General features: G+C 42.5%; 1 protein-coding gene across 1 annotated transcript in view; it reads right to left on the bottom strand.

Annotated features, from left to right (window-relative positions):
• Positions 1-1,027: 1,027 nt before the first annotated feature.
• LOC147424082 (uncharacterized) overlaps positions 1,028-20,814 on the bottom strand; it is a 56,935-nt gene continuing 37,148 nt past the window's right edge. The window contains exon 2 of the mRNA XM_086501333.1: positions 1,028-1,920. Coding sequence (XP_086357459.1) covers positions 1,099-1,920 — 822 coding nt within the window. The 3' untranslated portion in view covers positions 1,028-1,098. The remainder of the gene's footprint in view (positions 1,921-20,814) is intronic.

Genomic DNA, 20,814 nt, shown 5'->3' with positions numbered 1-20,814 from the left:
ACGCAAGGAGTGGGGAGTGATACCGGAGTAGATGCATCATAGAGTGGGGAGTGATGCTAGAGTAAACACAACATAATTCCCAAGCATGGGTTAGAGAGGAAAAGAATCACGCTTCGATAAGGGGGGGTTTTGTGTGGATGAAGCCCCAATGGCAACCACCAACTAAGGTAGTGTATTCCACGTAGGGTGGAAAAAACAAAAACTTTGCCGCCTGATGTGAGGGGGAGATTTTAGAATATTAATAAGCTATTGTATCCGTACTTAAGTGTGTGTGTGTGTGTGTGTGTGTGTGTGTGTGTGTGTGCACGCGCGCGAGAGGGAGGTGAGGGCATATACATATTTTCGTCATCGTTTATCGAAGAGCGCCAAAACTCAACACTGATATGAGTTTTGGCGTGATGTGATCATGTTATTTTTACCTTCAAAATCGCCGTCTCTATAGTACATATAATAAGCATCGCTATATAGCCTCGACTATAGCCGAGTTTTGAGCGTCGCACAATGAGCGTCGTTAAGCTTAAACACCTCTGGCAGTGTTACCCCCATGTACGAGTAAACTCTTTTTTTTTCCTTTAAAAATCTTCCTACTGTACACTAAATACGATAACTATTAGTTGATACCGCTGGAGCTACAATGCATGGATGGCTAATTGTTTCATTCGAGTATGCACAACAAAGTTTTAGACTTTCACTAGCTATTATCTAGATAGACAATCAAATCTGAACAGAGATACGTTTCTTAGAGTGGGCACAAAAATTAGGGTTTAGGGTCACATACCTCAAACAAAGAATCAAAAGAATTATTGAATTGTTCAAGATGCTTGTAATATGAGAGCAAAAGGTGTCAAGTGTGGACTCGTGAAGGTCTTAAGAGGTCGAGAAGAGACAAAAAAAGGTATTTTGTGTGTAGAGAACAAGCTCTTGCTTGATTGTTACTCTTTTCTAATGGGCACCTCATCTATGTTAAAGAGATTTTATCACAAAGAGCAAAACCTCTGCTCTTACTAAAAAGCGTGAAATTCTTAACCTCAGATAATTATGAAACATAGCCTTATTGAGATGAGTGGAATCAGCATGTAGGCTAATACATCAATTGGTTTATGGTGTTTGAGCATGCCCCCAATCATAGAGCCAATGGAGAGTTAACCTATCTCCTGGTTCTTGAGGGTATGCAAATGAATCGACAACTTGGCGTAGCTTCAGTGGATCAATAGTGAAGTCTGGGACCCCCGTGCCTGGATGGACGCAAAGAGTAGTGTTACCACGGCCTGGGTTGGCCACGCTGTTTGCATAAGGGTTGGAAAGGTCATGCTTGATATGGAGAGCTTGAGTGAGAGGTGCAACCCAAGTCTTCAGGTTGGTTGTGTCATTGTAATGTTCTTTTGATTTCCACCAATCACAAGAGCCAAAGACCTCAATGAACCCACCACCAAGAGGCATGAATATGGTAGCCCAAGTCACGGCACCATGGCCCGCGATAAAGATGTCAGTTTGGGAGAAGATGGACACGAGGCGAGTGAAAGAATAGTCCATTTGCTTGGAAAGGAGGAGGAGATCAAGGGATCGAATCTCAAGGTGGAGCATGCGGGATAAGTTGTGTTGTAGGAAGTGGAGGACCTCATCGTGGTTGACTATGCGGCGTCGGGAGAGTTCGCTGCGGCCGTAGTAGAGCAGGCGGAGGGGGCGGGGCGGTAGCGGGATCTCGGCCATTGGAAGCTTAAGGAAGCGGAAGGTGGCGGCCCTGTAGTTGCGCACTGATGGCTCTAGGATGCTAGTTGGCAAGCGGCTTGCCCGATCCATCCTCGTCTCGTCATGCATTTGAAGGAGTAGTGTGTCAAAGCACATGGTCTCATTCTCCTCCTCTCTCAATAGATCTGACCCCGGCCACAATTCCATTAGCATGCGAAATTGCCATAACACCTGCAATGCACGTGAAATCATGGTTGTTTATATACTCTTAGAGTCTGATTCCTTCACAAGTACACAATTGAAGCACATATAAACTTTTTTCTTTGTATACTCTTAGAGTCTGATTCCTTCACAAGTACACAATTCCTTATGTCATGTCTTTGATAGACACATATTGAATAGGAAAAGGACATGTTATATTCATTAAATATTTACAAATAAAGGATTTTAAAAGTAGGCCTTAAAGGCACCTTTGATAGACCAAAGTTACTGTTGATTTAGTAAAACTTTGTAAGCATTTCTATAGGAATTTTTTAAAAGAAAAAATTGGAGGTATTTCTGAATATTATTGGAAAAAATTTCTTATTTTGACATAGAAAATATTGGTTGTCCCGGAAGCTCCCTATACAGAGCTCGTCGCGCCGCCTTTACAAAAATAAATGCAAAAAGTTGGTACTAGGAAAACATAGCACGTAAATGTCCAACTAAAGTAGTGGTGAAGAGGATACTTTCAAATGGATTTGTGAGTTTATTGAATAGGTCTTGAGTTCAATCCAAGAAAAAGAATATATTTAAGTTTTTGCAAAGATTACCAAAATACCCTTGAATTTTTCATTATGTCCAAAAATACCCTAATATTGTTTTTGGATGGATTGCTTAGATTTTCGCATAGTTTATTCATTTTGATAACAAAGGCTCTCAGTGACCTGTCAAAGATGGGAGTTTCAAACATACTTAAGCGCCTTTTGAAAAGAAAAATCCGATCAAATTTGCCAATTAAATGAGGGGTCACTATAGGAATTTTTGAAATCTGAGGGGTATTTCCACAAATTTTAAGGAAATTTCCATATCTATGCTAAACTATGTGCACATAAGCAACCTAAATACATTAAAAAAAACTAACAAAACATCTTTTGCAGCTTAGATTTTAATCGATGATGCATTTCTTGCCACTGATCGTAAATGTGTTCACGATTGCAATCAATCTCATAAGTCTAAATTCCTTATCTTTTGTTTAAGAAATTGGTGACCATGCTAGACTGTAGGTCCTAATCAACAATGTCTTTTTTAATCGATAGCATTGAAATTTCATGAAAATGAGAATTAGAAGGCATCAACAACATTATGTTTTCATGAAAATCAGTTTTGCAAAGTAATGCATGTTTTCAAGCATAATATTCCATTGTTCCACACACTCTAGCTTTGCAATATGATAGCATTTGAGGTTGTAAAACGTTGGTTCTTTTGTCTCGCTTAGAATGAGAGAGTAATTATTGAATTATGAAACTAAACAAGAATAAAATTGTCAATTATTAGAAACCTTAAGGTCTTTCTAAACAATTCATAGTTGCTAGGAGATTTCTTAGGTACCCCAACATGAGATCCTTTTTTTTTTTTTGCAAAACTCACAATTGTGAGTGATTCTATTAGAATGACACCAACAAATATACAAAACACACTCGAGCCTTGAGGGGCAAGTGGTTACATCAGACCCTAGAAATATCTAGAACCAAAAGCCTAGTCCTTTACACAACAAGGCTCGACGAGATGGCGAGAGTCGCCCTAAGCCAATCCTTCGAGGTTTCAATTTTACCTACCACATATATTAGCTCCTTACTTTCTTGTACAATCTCTGAAAATCTTGCCACAGAGAGGTCACTATCAAAGACCCGGCAGTTCCTGGCCTTCCAAATCTTACTGAAGAAACAAAATCTGAAAACTTTTTGTATCCATGTGCACACCTTCCCTGCCAAGCCTCTAATTGTCGGGCATTCCATGAGGAGGTGGGTGAGGTCTTTGCTAGCCAAACTGCACTCTGGACACCTATATTCCGACCCGATACCTCGTGCCTGAATCTTGATGCCTGTCGACAAAGACCCCCCACAACACCTTCCACAAGAAATATCTTCATAAAATGAGGCCACTATGGATTCTAGATGTTCTTCGTGACCTCGACCCATTGAGCTTCTGACCATTGCTACTTCCCTTGTTTGTTCAAAGGGGCGGCCCAATCAGTCTCGCGCATCAACGCTTGGTAGATTCTCTTGGTATGAGGTTTCAAGAAGTGGCTACCCGTGGTCCATCTCCAAGCTTTCCGCTCAAAAGTGGATTCCCAAAATCGGTGTCAGGATGTTTTCAGGCCTTCAATAACTCTGTTGATAAGAAGCTTCTCAGAAACTGGGCAGCCAACTGGTAAGACGATTTCCAGCACTTGTTGTTTCCATCCCAAAAGTGGGTCAACCGTTGGAGTCCTTTATTGTTCATCTGTCTTGCAATCTCTCTCCAATAAGGGTTCAGAATTACACCAGCAACTTCAAATAGTGAAGGGACTAGTGCGAGATGGAAAACCGGAAGTATCTGGTTAATTCACCCCATTCTAGTACCCATGTTGCTCTATTGCACTTCTGCACCAACTCTCCTATGGTGCCACCCACTCTCAAGCTAGACCACCTCGAGGCTAATAGTTTGTCATGCACCTTGACCCCTTTCCATAGACCACCTTTGGAGAAAAGTTTTTCTTTATCTATCATATCCTTGGTAATGATAGCACAGGCTTGGTCTTGTTTTGCAATTGAGACCATAAACTTGGCACTGAGGACCTCTGCATGAACAATAGGGTTGAGAATTCCAAGGCCACCTTGGACCATTGGTCGAGTGATGACTTCTCACTTTGCCCATTGCCATGGCAATGAGGCTTTAGTGTTGTTCCTCCATAAGAATATTTTAAGTGGTTTTAGAATCTCCTTATGGTTACATTTGGCAATTTTGAGAAGCGGGCTGGTGAAGGCAATATAAGGCAACATAAATGTATTGATCACTCTGACCCGACTCAAGAAGGGAAGCAGCACATACTCCCACCTTCTCATTTTTCTCTGGATCTTCTCCAGGATCCATTAAAACCTTTGCTTGTGTGTAACCTCCACCCCCAAGGGGACGCCCAAATGTCAAAATACCCTTCCTTTAGACACAATATCCCCAGACCAGATTGATGGGTCGAATGAGTTATTTTTCGTTAGGGAAATCAGTCTAGACTTCTCAATGCTACACTTCAACCCCGAAGCCACCCCAAATGTCTGCACAATCTCTAGCGCCTTCTTGGGTACTTGAGGGTAGGCTTTCAAAAAGAGGAGGGAGTCATCTGCGAACATCCTGGCCAGGAGCTAGTCATTGCCAAGCAAAGCTAAAACTTGAATTTCACCCCGCGGAGTAGCAACTTCGAGCATCATCATCAGAGGATGTGACCCGGTGGCAAAGAGAAGAGGGTCTAGGGGGCATCCTTGCTTGATAGATCTTTTGGCTTCAAAGGAACCCACAACTCTATCATTGAACAACAGCTCAAATTGAATGCTTGCCTACCTTCAGAGTGTGTATAAGTCAAGAAAGGCAAGGCTTGAAGCCCAGTGATTTCATGACATCTTCAATGAAGGACCACAAAATCATATCATATGCATTGTCCAGGTCTAACTGAGGTAAAATAAACTCCTGCTTTTTGAAGGTTGCGTACTTGATTCTGACCATTGCCACTAAGATATTGTCATATATTGACCTTTCTTTGATGGGGAGATGACTCTATCCAAGAGGGGAGCAACTACCTTGGCAATGATTTTGTATGCTACAAAAATCATAGTTATGGGGCGTCAATGCTTAAGATGCGAGCAGCAAGCCTATTTTGGGATAGGCTTGATTAGCCCTCTTGACCTATTGACAAAAGCTTGGTTAGCCATATGCGTGACTGGGACCTTGAGGTCATCCCGGAACTCCCTAAAGAACTCAGTGGTCAGACCTTTCAAGTCAAGGGACTTCTCCTTGCCTAGAGCTTGCAACACAAGTGAGCACTCATCTTCAGAAAAGGCCATCTCAAGGCAATAGATCCGGGATAGGGAATTTTCCTATTACCACTCTCGAGCAAGGTCATTCTGGCTTCATCCATTTCTTGAGAGCTGGTCTTTGGTTGACCAATGATTTGCCTTAGATGATCAAGCATCATTTTAGCCATTTCGTCTTGGTCTTGCATAGTAATCCCATGTTCATTTGTGAGCGAGTGTACAGAGCCCCTGCTTTTCTTGATTTTCAAGGACCTTAAAAAGTGTGCTTGATTAGCAGCCTCTGGTTGTAGGAAGGTCTTCCTAGATATCAATCTTACCCTCCTGACCTCCTCAAGCTGTTGCTTGGCTAGGTTGGCTTTGGCTTCCATCCACCTTTTGTGTTCTTCTTCGGAGGCTAGCCCAATAACTTTTTTGGAGGTGAGGCAAGCCACCTTCTCTTCGAGCTGCTTTCAGTGCTCTTCTCAAGCCTTTTTCATTGGAGGGCCCAAGCTTTTGATCGCTCTTCATATATTTTGAGGAAAGAGGTCCCAAGATTTAGGTTTTTCCAAGTTAAGATCTTTATTGAGTTTACTTAAAGCTTTCTTGGTAAGCCCTCTAAACAGAGGGTCCTTGAGAATGTGTGCACCAACAACAAGCAACTTTTAACTCCCTCTAGGGGCTTGCCCCTCCTTTTTGGATTTCTTGAGTTTCATGTGATGGTCTGAAAGGATCTTCATTGTGAGCACCTTCATCTCGAATAGCATAGTAGTAGTAGCATAGTCCATTTGGGAAGTCATGCCGGCATGTTGTAGGCTTGTGTATGTGAAGCTCAGTGTGCTGTTCTAGGGACCCCCCTCCCACAAGCCCATCATAGCCCATTTCTCACAGAGAGCCAACCATTTGGTTTTTTCAAAACCTGCCAACATACAAGATGAGCCTGTTCTGTCCTTGCTCTTCTGCACTATATTAAAGTCCCCTATCAATAGCCACTCTCCTTCAATAGGGGAACCTCTAAGGTGCATCCACAGTTTGTCTCTATCCTTGGCATTGCAAGGGCCATATATGTGTACTAGGGCGATAGGTTGATCTGCCCAAATGATTCTCACTCCTAGGACTCTTCGAGAGGGGTGGTTTAGTACCACTCTGGGCTCTAGTTCCTCGTCCACAATAGAGAGGACACCATTGAACCCGTCCTCTCCCTCTCCATAGAACACCAACTTCTTCCCCATTGTCTGTTTTCTTTTGCTGAGAGCATCCAGATGATTTTCTTGGATGGCCCAACACTAAGCTTCCTTATTCTTTCTAACTTCCTCCCAGAATAGGGCGTGCTTCTTCTGGGTCTTCAATCCTTTTGCGTTCCATGATTGAATAGCTAGAGCTTCCAGCATTGGGAGAGAGGAATTAATTCCTCCACATTCGTGAATCCTGCCTTGTCTTTGCGTCGCCCAACCCAGGAGAATTCGGAGGATCTGCAAGGTTAGAGGATTTTTTTTCTTGTAGCAAGTCAAAGGGATTGTGAAGGGGGATGCCACTAGTCCCCCACTAAAGCCAAACACAAGTGTAAGCTTTGCTTGTCTTTGCGTCGCCCAACCCAAGAGAATCCGGAGGATCTGCAAGGTTAGAGGATTTTTTTTCTTGTAGCAAGTCAAAGGGATTGTGAAGGGGGATGCCACTAGTCCCCCACTAAAGCCAAACACAAGTGTAAGCTTTGCTTGCATGGCTAGATACTTTTTAATAAGTGTTGGTGGAATCGCAATTGTGATAACCTCCACTACCTCCACTTGTTGTGGAAGAGACTTCTTTAAAGCACTATATGCAGGATCCACTAACCCCTCATCGAGAAGCCCATTGCACTCGACCTATGAGCTAGATCGTTTGTTACCTGTATGGCCAATCTCTATCTATATGTTAATTTCTTTTATTTTGTGTTTGAGCTGGGTCTTTACATTCTTGAGTTTTTCCTGGCCTTCATCACTAGATATATCAACAATTGTGACTTTCTTTTATTTTGTGTTTGAGCTGGGTCTTTACATTCTTGAGTTTTTCCTGGCCTTCATCACTAGATATATCAACAATTGTGACTTTGTTGTTGTCCATAGGATTAGGCCCCTTGAGAATGCTCACAAATGAGACCCCTGGTCAGAGAGAACTAGAACCAGTATCCACCTTGTTAGCGTCTGTACAAATGGTGCCTTGAGCACCCCCACCTTGAGTGTCCACCTCAAAAATAAATCCTTGAGTTTGACCTTTTTCTTTAATAGGGAGATTATTTTCAACAGGAAATTCCTTTATTTCCTACCCGAGCTTTGTTGATGCTTCACCCATCCTAATGTTGACGTTTGATGATCGTGGTGCCAAACCATCCCCTTCGTCCATCGGCACGTACCTTCTTGCAACAATAGTTTCTTTGTTGCAAGTATATGGGAGAACTTTATGATGTCCTCCTCCCTGGGGAGCATCTCTGCATCCATGCTTGACTTCGCAACAATGGAGCGGTATAAAGTGGCGGGGTGGAGAAGGTCAATAGAGCCTTAACCTAGTGGGAATGCTTCCTAACAAAGGACACAAGGAGCAACATCGCCAAATATAAGCTTAAATCAACGCCTAAGATAACTTAAAGGTCGACGCCAAAGATAAAGTAGAATAACAACCAAAGATAAATTAAATAATAGCGAGGAGGTTGACGAACTGCCGAAGATAGAAAACTAGTTCACGCTGAAGATAAAGCAATGTCAAATAAGATAAGCGCATGAGCGAAGGAGGCGAGGTGAGTCAGACACATATCCACCCCCAATTTAGAAGCAAGAAATTTGAAATATTCTTAGAATCTTGCTTATGTGTCATGTTGTGATTTGTTAAAAAGTGCACCATTACTGGGCCTTGAGTGTGTCTAGTGCTTCAAATAGCCTCAAAAGTTGAATTTATTCAAGTACAGCATTCAAACAAAATCTAAAAAATATTGACCTTGGTATCATCTGATTCGCCTTTTCATGAGAAGTCTTCTACAATATGTAAATATTTTAAAATGACTAGATTTGCAAAATCCCCAAAACACCCCCCCCCCCCCCCCCCCCAAAAAATAAAAAATAAAAAAATCACATTTCCACAAAACGCCTCTAAACTGGCTTCTTCTTCATTTAAAAATAGGTATTTGCACCACAAGAGACAAATACATCAAACAAACGCATGTTGTCAGCCTAATCCCAAGCACCAAAAGCTAGACAAGCTACTTCCAAAACAACTCATTGAGGAGGCAAGTTGTGATTCATTCTGTAATGATCACGATTTGCAGGGAGTCATAAAACAAAAACATTAGCTCGTAAAATCCATAATGGGTATAACTAGAGGCCTTCTGCTTGAGCTCCCTTTATAGAGTCAAAACAATTAATGCAACCAGTCCCATGTGGGGTTAGAAAAAACCCAGGGTCTAGTGTATTTTAACCGACTAAAATCCTAAAATCTCGGTCAGATTTTGAGCTTGCCTTAAAGAAAACCGGGAAATTTTCACAAGTTTTAGTGTAATTATCGAAAAAGCTTCAAATTTTGACCTAAAACTCAAGGAGAATTTCAAATTTGCCCTTATTTTCTTCGACTAGGAAAAATGTATTTTTCTAGCTCTGGGTCCCCGTGCCCGTCTAGCCATGGTCAATGTGGGGACAATGTGCCAGCTTTACTTAATTAGTGCACCCAACTATGGGTTTATTCCAAGGAAGAAATTTCATGATATTCCTAAGATTGGTGATCTTCAAAGAGGCTTTGGCTAGGTAAGCCTAATGACCAAGGGGTGGAAAAAGGGGGCCCACTTGAAACCTCCAACTTTCTCTCTTTTTTGGCTCGGTTATTAAAATACTCCAATGAAAATTTTACTCAAACTTTCCCTCTTTAAAGCCATTCCAAGCTTATGTTATGTTCAAAAATGCATTTTTTTCACCTCTGAAAGTCAAAAACCTACACCCAAAAACCCTCAAAATTATTTTTTTTCAAAAAAATAAAAAATCTTTTTCTATTCTCACCCCCCTCAAACTTGTCCCATAGGTGGTAAAAAGTAAATTTCTCTCTCTAAAACCCATTTTCCAAGCTCTCCATTGATGCAACCATCACAATCATCCTCTGCTCTAACACTTTGTCTCTACTAGCCTAGTACTCCCACCTCCATTGCAACACCAAGCGACCTCCTCTCCCTTCTCTCCCCCTCCCACCCTCGTTACTAATTGACACCTCCTTTTGGGAGGTGGGATCAATGGCTCACAATCATCGGTTGATTGTGATCGTTAGATTGCCTAGGGAATGCAAAATATTCCCACATTTTTGGATCCGAGGCTTGAACCCGCTATCCACCCCCACGGGATTGACTCTAACCACAAGGCTATCGCGCGTTCGTTGAAAGGTATGTGTGTGGTAAGTTTATAGATCACGGCGTCGTGGACAAGTTTACACCGAGTTCACATTAAGTTCACACCAAATTTGGTGTGGTGTGCAGACCTTCCCAAGTTCACACTTTGTTCACGTCGAGTTCACACCAAATTCGTGTGGTGCACATCCCTCCCGAGTTCACTCTTAGTTCACACCTAGTTCAAACGGCGATCGGACGGCCTGAATTGGACCCGCCTTGCGATGCCTAATGTAGGCCATTGATCCCACCTCCCTAGGGAGGTGTCAATTAGTGACAAGGCCCTCCCACCTTCCATTTCCTTATTAAGCAAGGTCGTCCACCTTCTCCTATCTCAATTGCAGCACCAACCAAGGCTCCTCCCCCTTGTCTTCCCCTCACACCTCCATTTCAGCACCAAGCAAGCTCCTCTCCCTTCCTTCCCCCTCCCACCTTCCATTGTCTCATTACGCAAGGTCATCCACCTTCTTCTACCTCCATTGCAGCACCACCAAAGCTCTTCTCCCTTCTCTCCCCCTTCCATTGCCACCCCAAGAAAGCTCATCCCCCTTTTCCCACCTACCCTGGAAAACCAAGCAAGGTCCTCCTCCTCCTCTTACTTTCTGTTACTCACCTGGCAAGCTCTAATCCCTAAAGGTCCAAAGGATCATCTCACTGGTATTTTATGCCATAACATAAGAGGTGTAAATGGTGAGTGGGTGCCACAAAACTTCACCAAAGGTGCTTGAGTATGCATGCAACCATTTGCTACTAGCCCTCACCATGTTCGAGACCGTGGAAACATGGACCATCATTGAAATTGAAAGCTTTTGGCTTCAAGTATTGCAGGGACAAGGAAATCGTAGCCATTGTACGATGTGTTTTTTCGATGTCAAGCATGCAATTACAACAATCTACCCCCGATTCCCACCACATTGTGCGTACTTTGTGTGACAAGACAAAGTTAGGTGTGGATCCATATTGGAAAGTTTTTTGGGCTTGAAAATTATGTGTTTTCTTGCTATTGTAGTCGTATTTCCATTTACATTGGTGGACCAACAACCACTTCATAGCCTCTTCAACACATTTAAAGTTGTACATGCAGATGTTAGAGAAATAGTTTTTGCACACCTTTGGTCAACCAAGTTGATTCAAAGTAGAATTTTTTTCTAGTGCCACTTCTATATTGTACCTACTACTATGCATGGTTATGGGAAGCTTGAAACCATCAAGGTAGCTAATTGACTATGTTTGGAGTGCATATCCACATTTATGGCCGATAGCATCTTTAAAGCAAAAGATAATATTGAATGTCCAAAACTCCTTGAAATATACTAAAGGTTTTGATGATTTGGGTTTATGTTGTTTTTTTGCTCATTGTTTTTGTGCATATATTTCAAGAGCTTGTATGTGTTAAGACTGCCACTATGTTTATATGATAAAGATGTGCACTATGAGTTTTTGGGGAGGTTATCAAGAAAAAAAACTTGGGGTTTTGTGGAGGACATGCACAATGGAGATACGTACCGTTGTAAGGTTGGAATGTCATGTGTTCGAATGCACTATTTCAAACCCCCCAATTCATTATACATATAATGTTACTATGATTGTTGGATATGAAAGCTTGGAGTTTGAACTCTCTCACAGTGTGCTCAAAGAGCTGCCATCATGGGCTTTGAGGACCTTCAAAAAACTCAATTTCATCTCCAAGGTCACAAGGTAAGAATGTTTTTATCAAAGCGTTTTGGTCCTACATAATCTTACACTCAATGGCTCAATTTATGTTGAATGTTTGCATTTAAACATGAAGAAATTAAACAACTCAAATTTGCGCATTGAAGAGACAAATTTGATTCTATTGCAATAATCATTAGAGGTACAAAAGAGCGAAAGATTTGATTCAATTATATCACTACAAAACCTGGGAGGTAAATACAAAAAGGTATTATGCATTTCACCTAATGGTCTAAGTCTCATCTCAAACAACATGCAAGATTCATATCCTTGGGCTGTATTGTCCTTCTCTTGGCATGTATTGCACAAAGGTTGGTGTCCTCCAGCACATAGATGATGTATGCCTCAACAACTTTTGCAATGGCCTCTAGTGCCATGGCTTGCATTCGATATTGATTTCCATAAATTTTAAAATTTCCATGATTATGCAGGTAAAGAGACTCAAAAGGGAAGAGGGGTCGACCAAGAAGAGAGAGAGTGGGAATTTTCTAGTCTAACGTTTTGGCTACACACTCACAAAACTCATGTGTGTTGAGCAAGAACTCCAACTCCTTCTCCAAGCATTGAGAAGTAGAGACCTACTCCAACAACTCTTGGCTATGGAATGCGAATCCAACCAAGAGCCACAAGCTTCAATGGCATGCTCATCTCCTCTACCATGCTAATTATTAAGCTAATCTATGCTATTAGAGTGATTATATGAGGAGAATACTTCTTTCTCGTAAGATACATCTTATTCCTCTCGATCTTCCTCATTCTCACCATCTTTGAAGAGGTGTGAGGTTTTGGGACTGAGGCTAGGCCCACTAGGTGTGTTTTTCAAGCATAATTTGGTGCATGAAGCTTCCATCTTCATTGCACCAACGAGTTTTGTCAAGGAACACAAAGATTGTATTGTACAAAAGTCTCCTTTGATGGGAGAAGCTATAATACAAATACTTTTTGGAGGGGGGGACCGGATCCATGTAAATCCGGTCCTCAACTGCTGTCAATTGTTCTATTGCTCTCTCTTTTCAAGTATTGTCTATGCCAAACTAGCTAGGTGTAAATTGCTATGTTGCTTTCTCCAATCAAGTACTCTCTCTATCCTAATTTGGAACTTGTTCTTAATGGAATGCTCACTATGTTCTCATGATCCGCTACACACAAGTTACTAGTGCATTAAATTTTACATTGGTATTAGAGCTATTGGTTTCTCTTTTCTTGCTCAAGAAGAGAGGTCCTCAAGTTTTCTACAAATGGTTGGTGTTACTAATTGCAAAAGAGTAAGTAGAATAGGGATTTTTCATCCTTGAAGCACGCCTGCTTTATTCAGTTAATGGGGATATAGTCGAGAGCTATGGTCTTAATAATGGAGTCCTACGCGGCTTGCCTATGGCTTAATCATTATTGAGCTATTAGAAGCTTGACAAGAACGGGTGCTGCCTTGGCTCTGTGAAACCCTCTTTTCTATTCCTTGCAATTAATAATATTCGAGCCACAGGTATAGATACTTGAGTGCTTATCTTTGAAGGTAAAGAGGAGTAGCAACTAGGCCTTGAAGTGCCAGAGTACAAGTAAAAATTTATATCTAAAATTTGCTCGTACGGATGACAAGGGAAAAGAGATTGAAATGAATGTTGATAGCTTTGATTTTGCTAATGAAAGAGAAACTAATGATGCCCCTATGCTGGTAAACTATCTTGTTTCTAGGCTTCAACAAGCCGTGGGAAATTGATCCCTCCAAGGTGAAGTGCTATAGCAATTGGGCACCCATGGTAATCTCCAAACTACCCACCAAAAAGAGAGAGTACCTAGGAAAGCTCCTTGTGAGACTTCCAAAAGAGGACTCCCTCTGATAAGGGAAGAAGAGGAGGATCCGTACGAAGGGCTCAAAAACCTACTCCTCGATGAGGCATCTCCCTCTCAAAGGAGAGCCCAAGTTTCAACGGTAGATCCCCCATCAAAAGAACAAGAAAGAAGCGAGTCTCTTGCCACCTCAGCGGAGATGGCTCCACGAAGATGGCGGGCAAAGTGCTCTCCAACACTCCCTAAATGAAGAAGACCATTGCATACTCCTCTTCACAATAATTCAAAGAGGAAAGACAGGAAACAAGAGAACAAAAAGACGAGAAAGAGGTCACCCTCTTCTCCATCTACTTCATCCTCTTCCTCTTCTGAAGAAAGCAATGGTGCAAAAGAGGAGGGACAAAGGAAGAAAAAGTCAAGAAAGAGGTCAACCTCTTCTCCGTCCTCCTCATCTCTTCCTCTTCTGAAGAAAGTGATGGTGCAGTTCTCAAACCACCCAAGAGAAGAGGCCATAGGAAATCCTATGCCGCCTGGAAAAGGTCGTCCAAGCTCAAAAAGTTCAAAGAGGGAGGAAAGAACATCTCTTTCCTTACCTACGATGGCACCTTTGGTGCTACGAACAAAGTCTTGTCCTTTACCCCACAATTCAATGCGGCGTTTGGAGATGAGGGCTTCACGAAGTGCTCTAAGCTACGTCATGTAGCTATGCATTTTCAAAAGTCTGCCAAGCAATGGTGATCTAGCCTACAAGCAAATAGCTCCACGAACATGGAAAGCTTTAAGACATTCCATCTTGAAGTAGTTTTTGGCTAGCGATGCGAAAAACAAAGTACTCACCGAATGGCGAAGCTTGAAGCTCTCTCCCTATGAATCTATTCACAAATATGTAGACAAGTTTTGGGATTTACATTTCAAAGCCACTGTCTAGAAAAAGATAGATTTTGGAGAGAAAAAACAACAATTTTTTGCGGGTTTATCGGAGGATATGGCGGAGTATGTTAACTCCCAAAGACCACGCACCATTTCTGCGGTCATACATCATACCATGGTGGATTTAAGAATCAATTTCCAACAAGGGGCTAAGAGAAATCTTAAGCCCATGGAAAACAAGGACTGTAGTGAGACTAAGGGGAAGGACAACGTCCAAAATTCCCACAAAGGCATCTCCAACAACAACAAAGCCAAGAACAAGGGAATTTATAAAGGCAAAAATAAACTCTCTCCTGAAGAGATAGAGCGTTATCGAAAAGATAACCGTTTTTTCAAGTGTGGGGAGCAAGGGCATGCCTATCATGCTTGCCCCCACAAGAATACACATAATGAGCCTCCTAGAGCTTTCATAGTCGAAATTCAAGAAGAGGATGCTCATCACAAAGGATCTCCTCTATGTCATGCTTGGGGAAAGGTAAGAGAACATGATGCTTTCATTCTCTTTGACCCTAGTTCTACTCACAATTTCATATCCACAGAGTTGGCCACCAAACTAAGCATCCAAGCCTTTGAGATGGGAGATGTCCTACATGCCAATGGTGCTTTCAAGGGACAAGAAGCCTCAGTCACTCCCTTAATTGGGAAATTGAGGCTCCGTGTCCAAAGCTATGTGGACAAGGAGGATTTCTTCATCTCTCCTCTCAAACATGAGGATGTAATCCTAGGGGCACCATGGTTTGTTCGCATGGTTGTCAATGTTAAATTCCCTGAAAGACGAATCTATTTTAGGTACATGGAAAAAGATATGTACAGAGATGCTAAGGAGTCGGTTAGCACCATACCCATTGTACATAAGAAATTTTTCAATAAGTCAATAAAGAGCTCTATTTCAGTGTACATGATTTCTGTTAAAGATTCTCCAAATGAACCTAATGTTTTAGGAAAAGAAGATATAGGCAATCAAAAGGAATTAGAGTTATCCAATTTCCTAAAGGGATTCCAAGATGTTTTTATTGACGACATCCCTTGTGATCTACCTCCCAAACGAGGGAAAGACATCCATGCAATTGATCTTCTTCTAGGAAGCTCACTACCTAATAAACCTCCTTATTGATTTTCTCAAGCTCAACAAGAGGAGATTATGCGGCAAGTGTATGAGTTGGTTGAGAAAGGCATGGCTAGGCAATGTCCAATGAGACTTAAAATAAATCATTTTTATTATCTAAAGCTCTCACAAAAGAGAAAAGGGGGACACTTGTCACAAGACAATCAACTATGCTCCTTAAATGCTATTGGCTAAGCCCTGCAGGAGCCAATGGGAAGCCAGCAAGAGCAAAAGGGAAGAGGGGTCGACCAAGAAGAGAGAGAGTGGCCATTTTTTAGTCTAACTTTTTGGCTACACACTCACACAACTCATTTTTGTTGAGCAAGAATTCCATCTCCTTCTCCAAAAATTGAGAAGTAGAGGCCTACACCAACAACTCTTGGCTATGGAATGCAAATCCAACCAAGAGCCAAGCTTCAATGGCATGCTCATCTCCTCTACCATGCTCATTACTAAGTTAAGCTATGCTATTAGAGTGATTATGTGAGGAGAATACTTCTTTCTCATAAGATACATGTTCTTCCTCTCAGTCTTCCCTCATTCCCTGCTAGCTCTCACCATCTTTGCACGTGTGTGAGGTCTTGAGACTGAGGCTAGGCCCACTGTTAGGTGCAACACAATGAATGTTTGCGCTTTGCTGAAGATGAGTGCTCCGAACTGTGCTCAAGGTTCCTTTTGTTCTTAAGGAAGGTAGAGCCTTCCGTTCTTAATGAGAGAATGCTATGATCACAAACAAAGTGAATGGACACTGTGCGTGCAAGTGTATGAGACTGAGAGATAGAGAGAGAAGAGAGATACAACACCACAAATGTTGTAAAACCCTCCTCCGAAGGCCCCACTCTTGTCGGCGAGAGTGGTCTACTTATGATTGCACAATCTGGTACAAATGGTATGCATGAGACTGATGCAAGTCTAGTCTATGTCGACGATGACGACGATGATGACGAAGTCGACCTAAGGGCTGAAATCTGCAAGCTTTCTACTGCTGTCCAAAAATGCTATGAACTGAAATCTACTGTGGGTCCAAAAACGCTGATTTTTGGGGTTGTTTCTGTGGTTCTTTGACACTGACAATCTGCAAGTTTAGGGCTGAAAACTAAGGTTCTTCATGGCTGAAAACTGAGGTCTTTACCGGGATGAATCTGCTACACTTTAGGTGAATATTGACGGTCTTAATCTGGTGCTGAAATCCAAAAACGCCAATGGAGCTGATGACCAAAAACGCTAGCAGTGGTTGATCCTTGCAAAAACGCTAGGTGTTGGGTAGTGTTGGCGATGCAAATCTGATGCAAAACGCCAGGATGGGGCTACTGTGCAAAAACACTAGGTGAGGAAATCTGCTGCTTGGAGGGGAAAGTCCACCAAGGTTCTTGTGAGAAGTTGCCTGCTGAGCTTGGCTCCTGTTGCCTCTTGTCATAATAATCAATATCTAATTCTCCTAAATGATTTTCTCATATTAAACTGATCATTTAATGTGGGGAAGTGCCAAGGGAGAAAAAGCTAGAATATTGGTTAAGTTAGCAGACCGGCCACAGTAGGGATCCAAAGGAGGGAAAATAGGGATCCAAAGGGGGGGCCATCTGCAAAAGAGCCATGTGAAACAACGGGCTAAAAAGACCCTAAGGTTCAGCCCATTAAGACTTCCAAAATGCTAAGGTTCCAAAATTCAAAGGTTGTGTCCAAAGGTCAACCTTAGGGAAAATTGGATGCTTAGTGTGTGCCCAAAAAGTCTTTCTACATCCCTACATGGGAGGGGGCGAGCCCCAAAGCTAGGGGATGAGAGAGAAAGCCACACACACACACACAGGCTCCCTTTACACAAAGGGAATGAGGGACACATGTCAGCTCCCTAGGCCAGATGCCCACAAGGTATGCCCAATTCCTATTGGAAGACCCTTGAAGTGGACCAATGAGAATTAGGCTAGAGTAAATCTAGTTTAATTAATTTAAAAACATTTAATAAAAGAAACCAATAAGAATTAAGTGTCCTAGAAGACTATTGGGCAGTCTCCCAAGGGGTCCAATGAGCATTCAGGAGCCCCATGGCTTGCCTGATTCCTATTGGCCAGGAGGCAAAGGGGTCCAATGAGAGTTTAGTTTAATTATTTAATTATCTAAAGCTCTCACAAAAGGGGAAAGGGGGACACATGTCAGAAGGCTATCACTTATGCTGCTTAATCCCTATTGGCTTGACCTGGGGAGGTCCAATGAGGCAAAAGCCAGACTAACTTAGCAGCTAGGGCTCGCCCAAGAGAGAGAGGGGGCTGATTTTTGCTTGGCATTGACACACACACTCTCACACTTGACCATGTGTGAAGGGAAAATACTCTATCTCCTCCCAAGCTTTAATGGAGAGCTCATCACCTACTCCAAGCTTGTGAGATAGAAGCCTACATCAACACTCTCTTGGCATGTGGATGCAAATCCAACCAAGAGCCAAGCTTCAATGCATGCTCATCTTCTCTAAGCTATGCTAATATGAGTGATTATGTGAGGAGATGTACTTCTTTCTCGTAAGATACTTCTTTTTCCTCTCAATCTACTCTCATACCCTGCTAGCTCTCACCATCTTCGAAGGTGTGTGAGGTCTTGGGTCTGAGAACGGGGATAATTCAAGTTGTGATTGATTAAGTGTTTTGCTTGGTGTATGAAGCTTCCATCTTCATTGCACTAGCTCGTCTTGAAGGAACACAAAGAATTGTATTGTACAATGTCTCTCTTGATGGGAGAAACCATAATACAAAGCCTTTTGGAGGGGGGACCGGCTCCATGCAAATCCGGTCCTCAACTGTTGTCAATAGCTTAATTGCTCTCTCTTTTGAAAGTATTGTCGATGCTATCTAACTAGGTGTTATGCTTTTTGTTGCTCTCTCCACCCAAGCACTCTTGTAATTCTCATTAGGAATCAACTCTAATGAAATGCTCACTATGTTCATGCTAATTTCCGCTACACATAAGATTTTAGGCCATTAAATGTTACATTGGTATCAGAGCTCAAGGTTTCTCTTTTCTTGCTCAAGAAGGGAGGTCCTCAAGCTAGCTACAAATGGTTGGTATTATTAATTGCCTGTGAGTAAGTAGAATAGGGATTTTTCAGCCTTGCAGTGCGCCTGCCTTTGTGCAGTTAACGGGGCATCACCGTCGAGAGCTATGGTCTTAATAGTGGAGTCCTACGGGGCTTGCCTATGGCTTAACCACTATTGAGCTATTAGAAGCTTGACAGGAGCCGGTGCTGTTTTGGTGTCGAAAGACCCTCTCTTCTATTCCTTGCAATTAATGGTATTCGAGCCGCGGGTACAGTAGCTTGAGTGCTTTTTCTAAAGGGGTAAAGAGGAGTAGCAACTAGGGCTTGAAGTGCCAAGGTACACCTAAAAAGTTTACACCTAAAAGTTGTTAGAATGGCTGACAATATTAAAGAGAGTGAAATTAATGTTGATAACTTTGATTTTGCTCATGAGCAAGCTACTAATGATGCTTCAATGCTTGTTAATTATCTTGTTTCTAGGCTTCAACAAGCCATGGGCAATCCATCTCTCCAAAGTGAAGTGCAACGGCAGCTCCGTGCTCACGGGATTCTCCAAGCTCATCACCATGACGAGAGAACACCTAGGAAGCCTCCTTGTGAGACTACCAAAAGAGGTCTCTCTCCGATTCGGGAAGAAGAAGAGAATCCATATGAAGGGCTCAAGAACTTACTTCTTGATGATGCATCTCCTTCCCAAAGGAGAACTCAAGAGCCTCCACCGAAGGAACGAGAAAGAAGCGAGTCTCCCGCCACCTCGGCGGAGATGGCTCCACGAAGACGGCGGGCTAAACGCTCTCCATCACCACCAAAGCGGAGAAGACCATCACACTCTTCTCCACGCCATAATTCAAAGAGGGATGATAAAAAGCAAGAGAAGAAAAAGGCGAGAAAGAGGACACCCTCTTCTCCATCTTCTTTATCCTCTTCCTCTTATGAAAGCTATGGTGAAGACGACAAAGATCAAGACAAGAAAAAGGCGAGAAAGAGGTCACCCTCTTCTCCACCTTCTTCAAATTCTTCATCTTCTGAAGAAAGTGATGGTGCAACTTTTGAACCATCAAAAAGAAGAGGCCATAGGAAATCCTATGCCGCATGGAAGAGGTCGTCCAAGCTGAAGAAATTCAAAGAGGGAGGGAAGAGCATCTCTTTCCTTACCTATGATGGCACCTTCGGTGCTACAGACAAAGTTTTGGCCTTTATCCAACAATTCGATGCGGCGTTTGGAGATGAGGGCTTCACGGAGTCCTCTAAGCTACGCCATGTAGCTATGCACTTTCAAAAGTCCGCCAGACAATGGTGGTCTAGCCTACGAGCCAACGGTGAAGCTCCACGAACATGGAAGGCTTTAAGAGCTTCCATTATGAAGCAGTTTTTGGCCACCGATGCCAAAGACAAAGTACTCACCGAATGGCGAAGCTTAAAGCTCTCTCCCAATGAATCCATCCACAAATATGTAGACAAGTTTTGGGACCTACAACTCAAAGCCACTGTCTTCAAAAAGTTGGATTTTGGAGAGCAAAAGCAACAATTTTGTGCGGGCTTAACCGAAGAAATGGCGGAGTATGTCAACTCCCAAAGGCCACGTACCATATCGGCGGTAATACACCATACTATGGTGGCCTCGCGAATCAATTTCCAAACGGGGGGTAAAAGAAATAATAAGCCCCCGGAAAACAAAGGTTCCAATGAGCCTAAGGGGAAGGACAATGTCCAAAAGTCTCCTAAGGGCAATTCCAACAAAGCTAAAGAGAAGGGAGTTTACAAAGGAAAGAATAAACTCTCTCCTGAAGAGCTTGAGCGTTATCGTAAAGATAACCGGTGTTTCAAGTGCGGCGAACAAGGGCATGCGTATCGCGCTTGTCCCCAAAAGAACAACCGCCAAGATCCTCCTAGAGCTTCTTTGGTTGAAATCCAAGAGGAGGAGATTCACCAAACTCACCACAAAGGATCTCCTCTATGCCATGCTTGGGGAAAGGTAAGAGAACATGATGCTTTTATTCTCTTTGACCCTGGTTCTACTCACAATTTCATATCTATGGAGTTAGCCACCAAGCTAGGCATACAATCCTACGAGATGGGAGATATCCTACCCGCAGACAGTGCCTTCAAGGGGCAAGAAGCTTCAGTCACTCCCTTAATCGGGAAATTG

The sequence above is a fragment of the Adiantum capillus-veneris genome, chromosome 26 (assembly GCF_014529385.1).
Source record: "Adiantum capillus-veneris isolate H3 chromosome 26, ASM1452938v2, whole genome shotgun sequence".
Taxonomy (NCBI): Eukaryota; Viridiplantae; Streptophyta; class Polypodiopsida; order Polypodiales; family Pteridaceae; genus Adiantum; species Adiantum capillus-veneris.
Note: the sequence above shows the minus strand (reverse complement) of the source record. Positions and strands in the feature narration are given on the sequence as shown.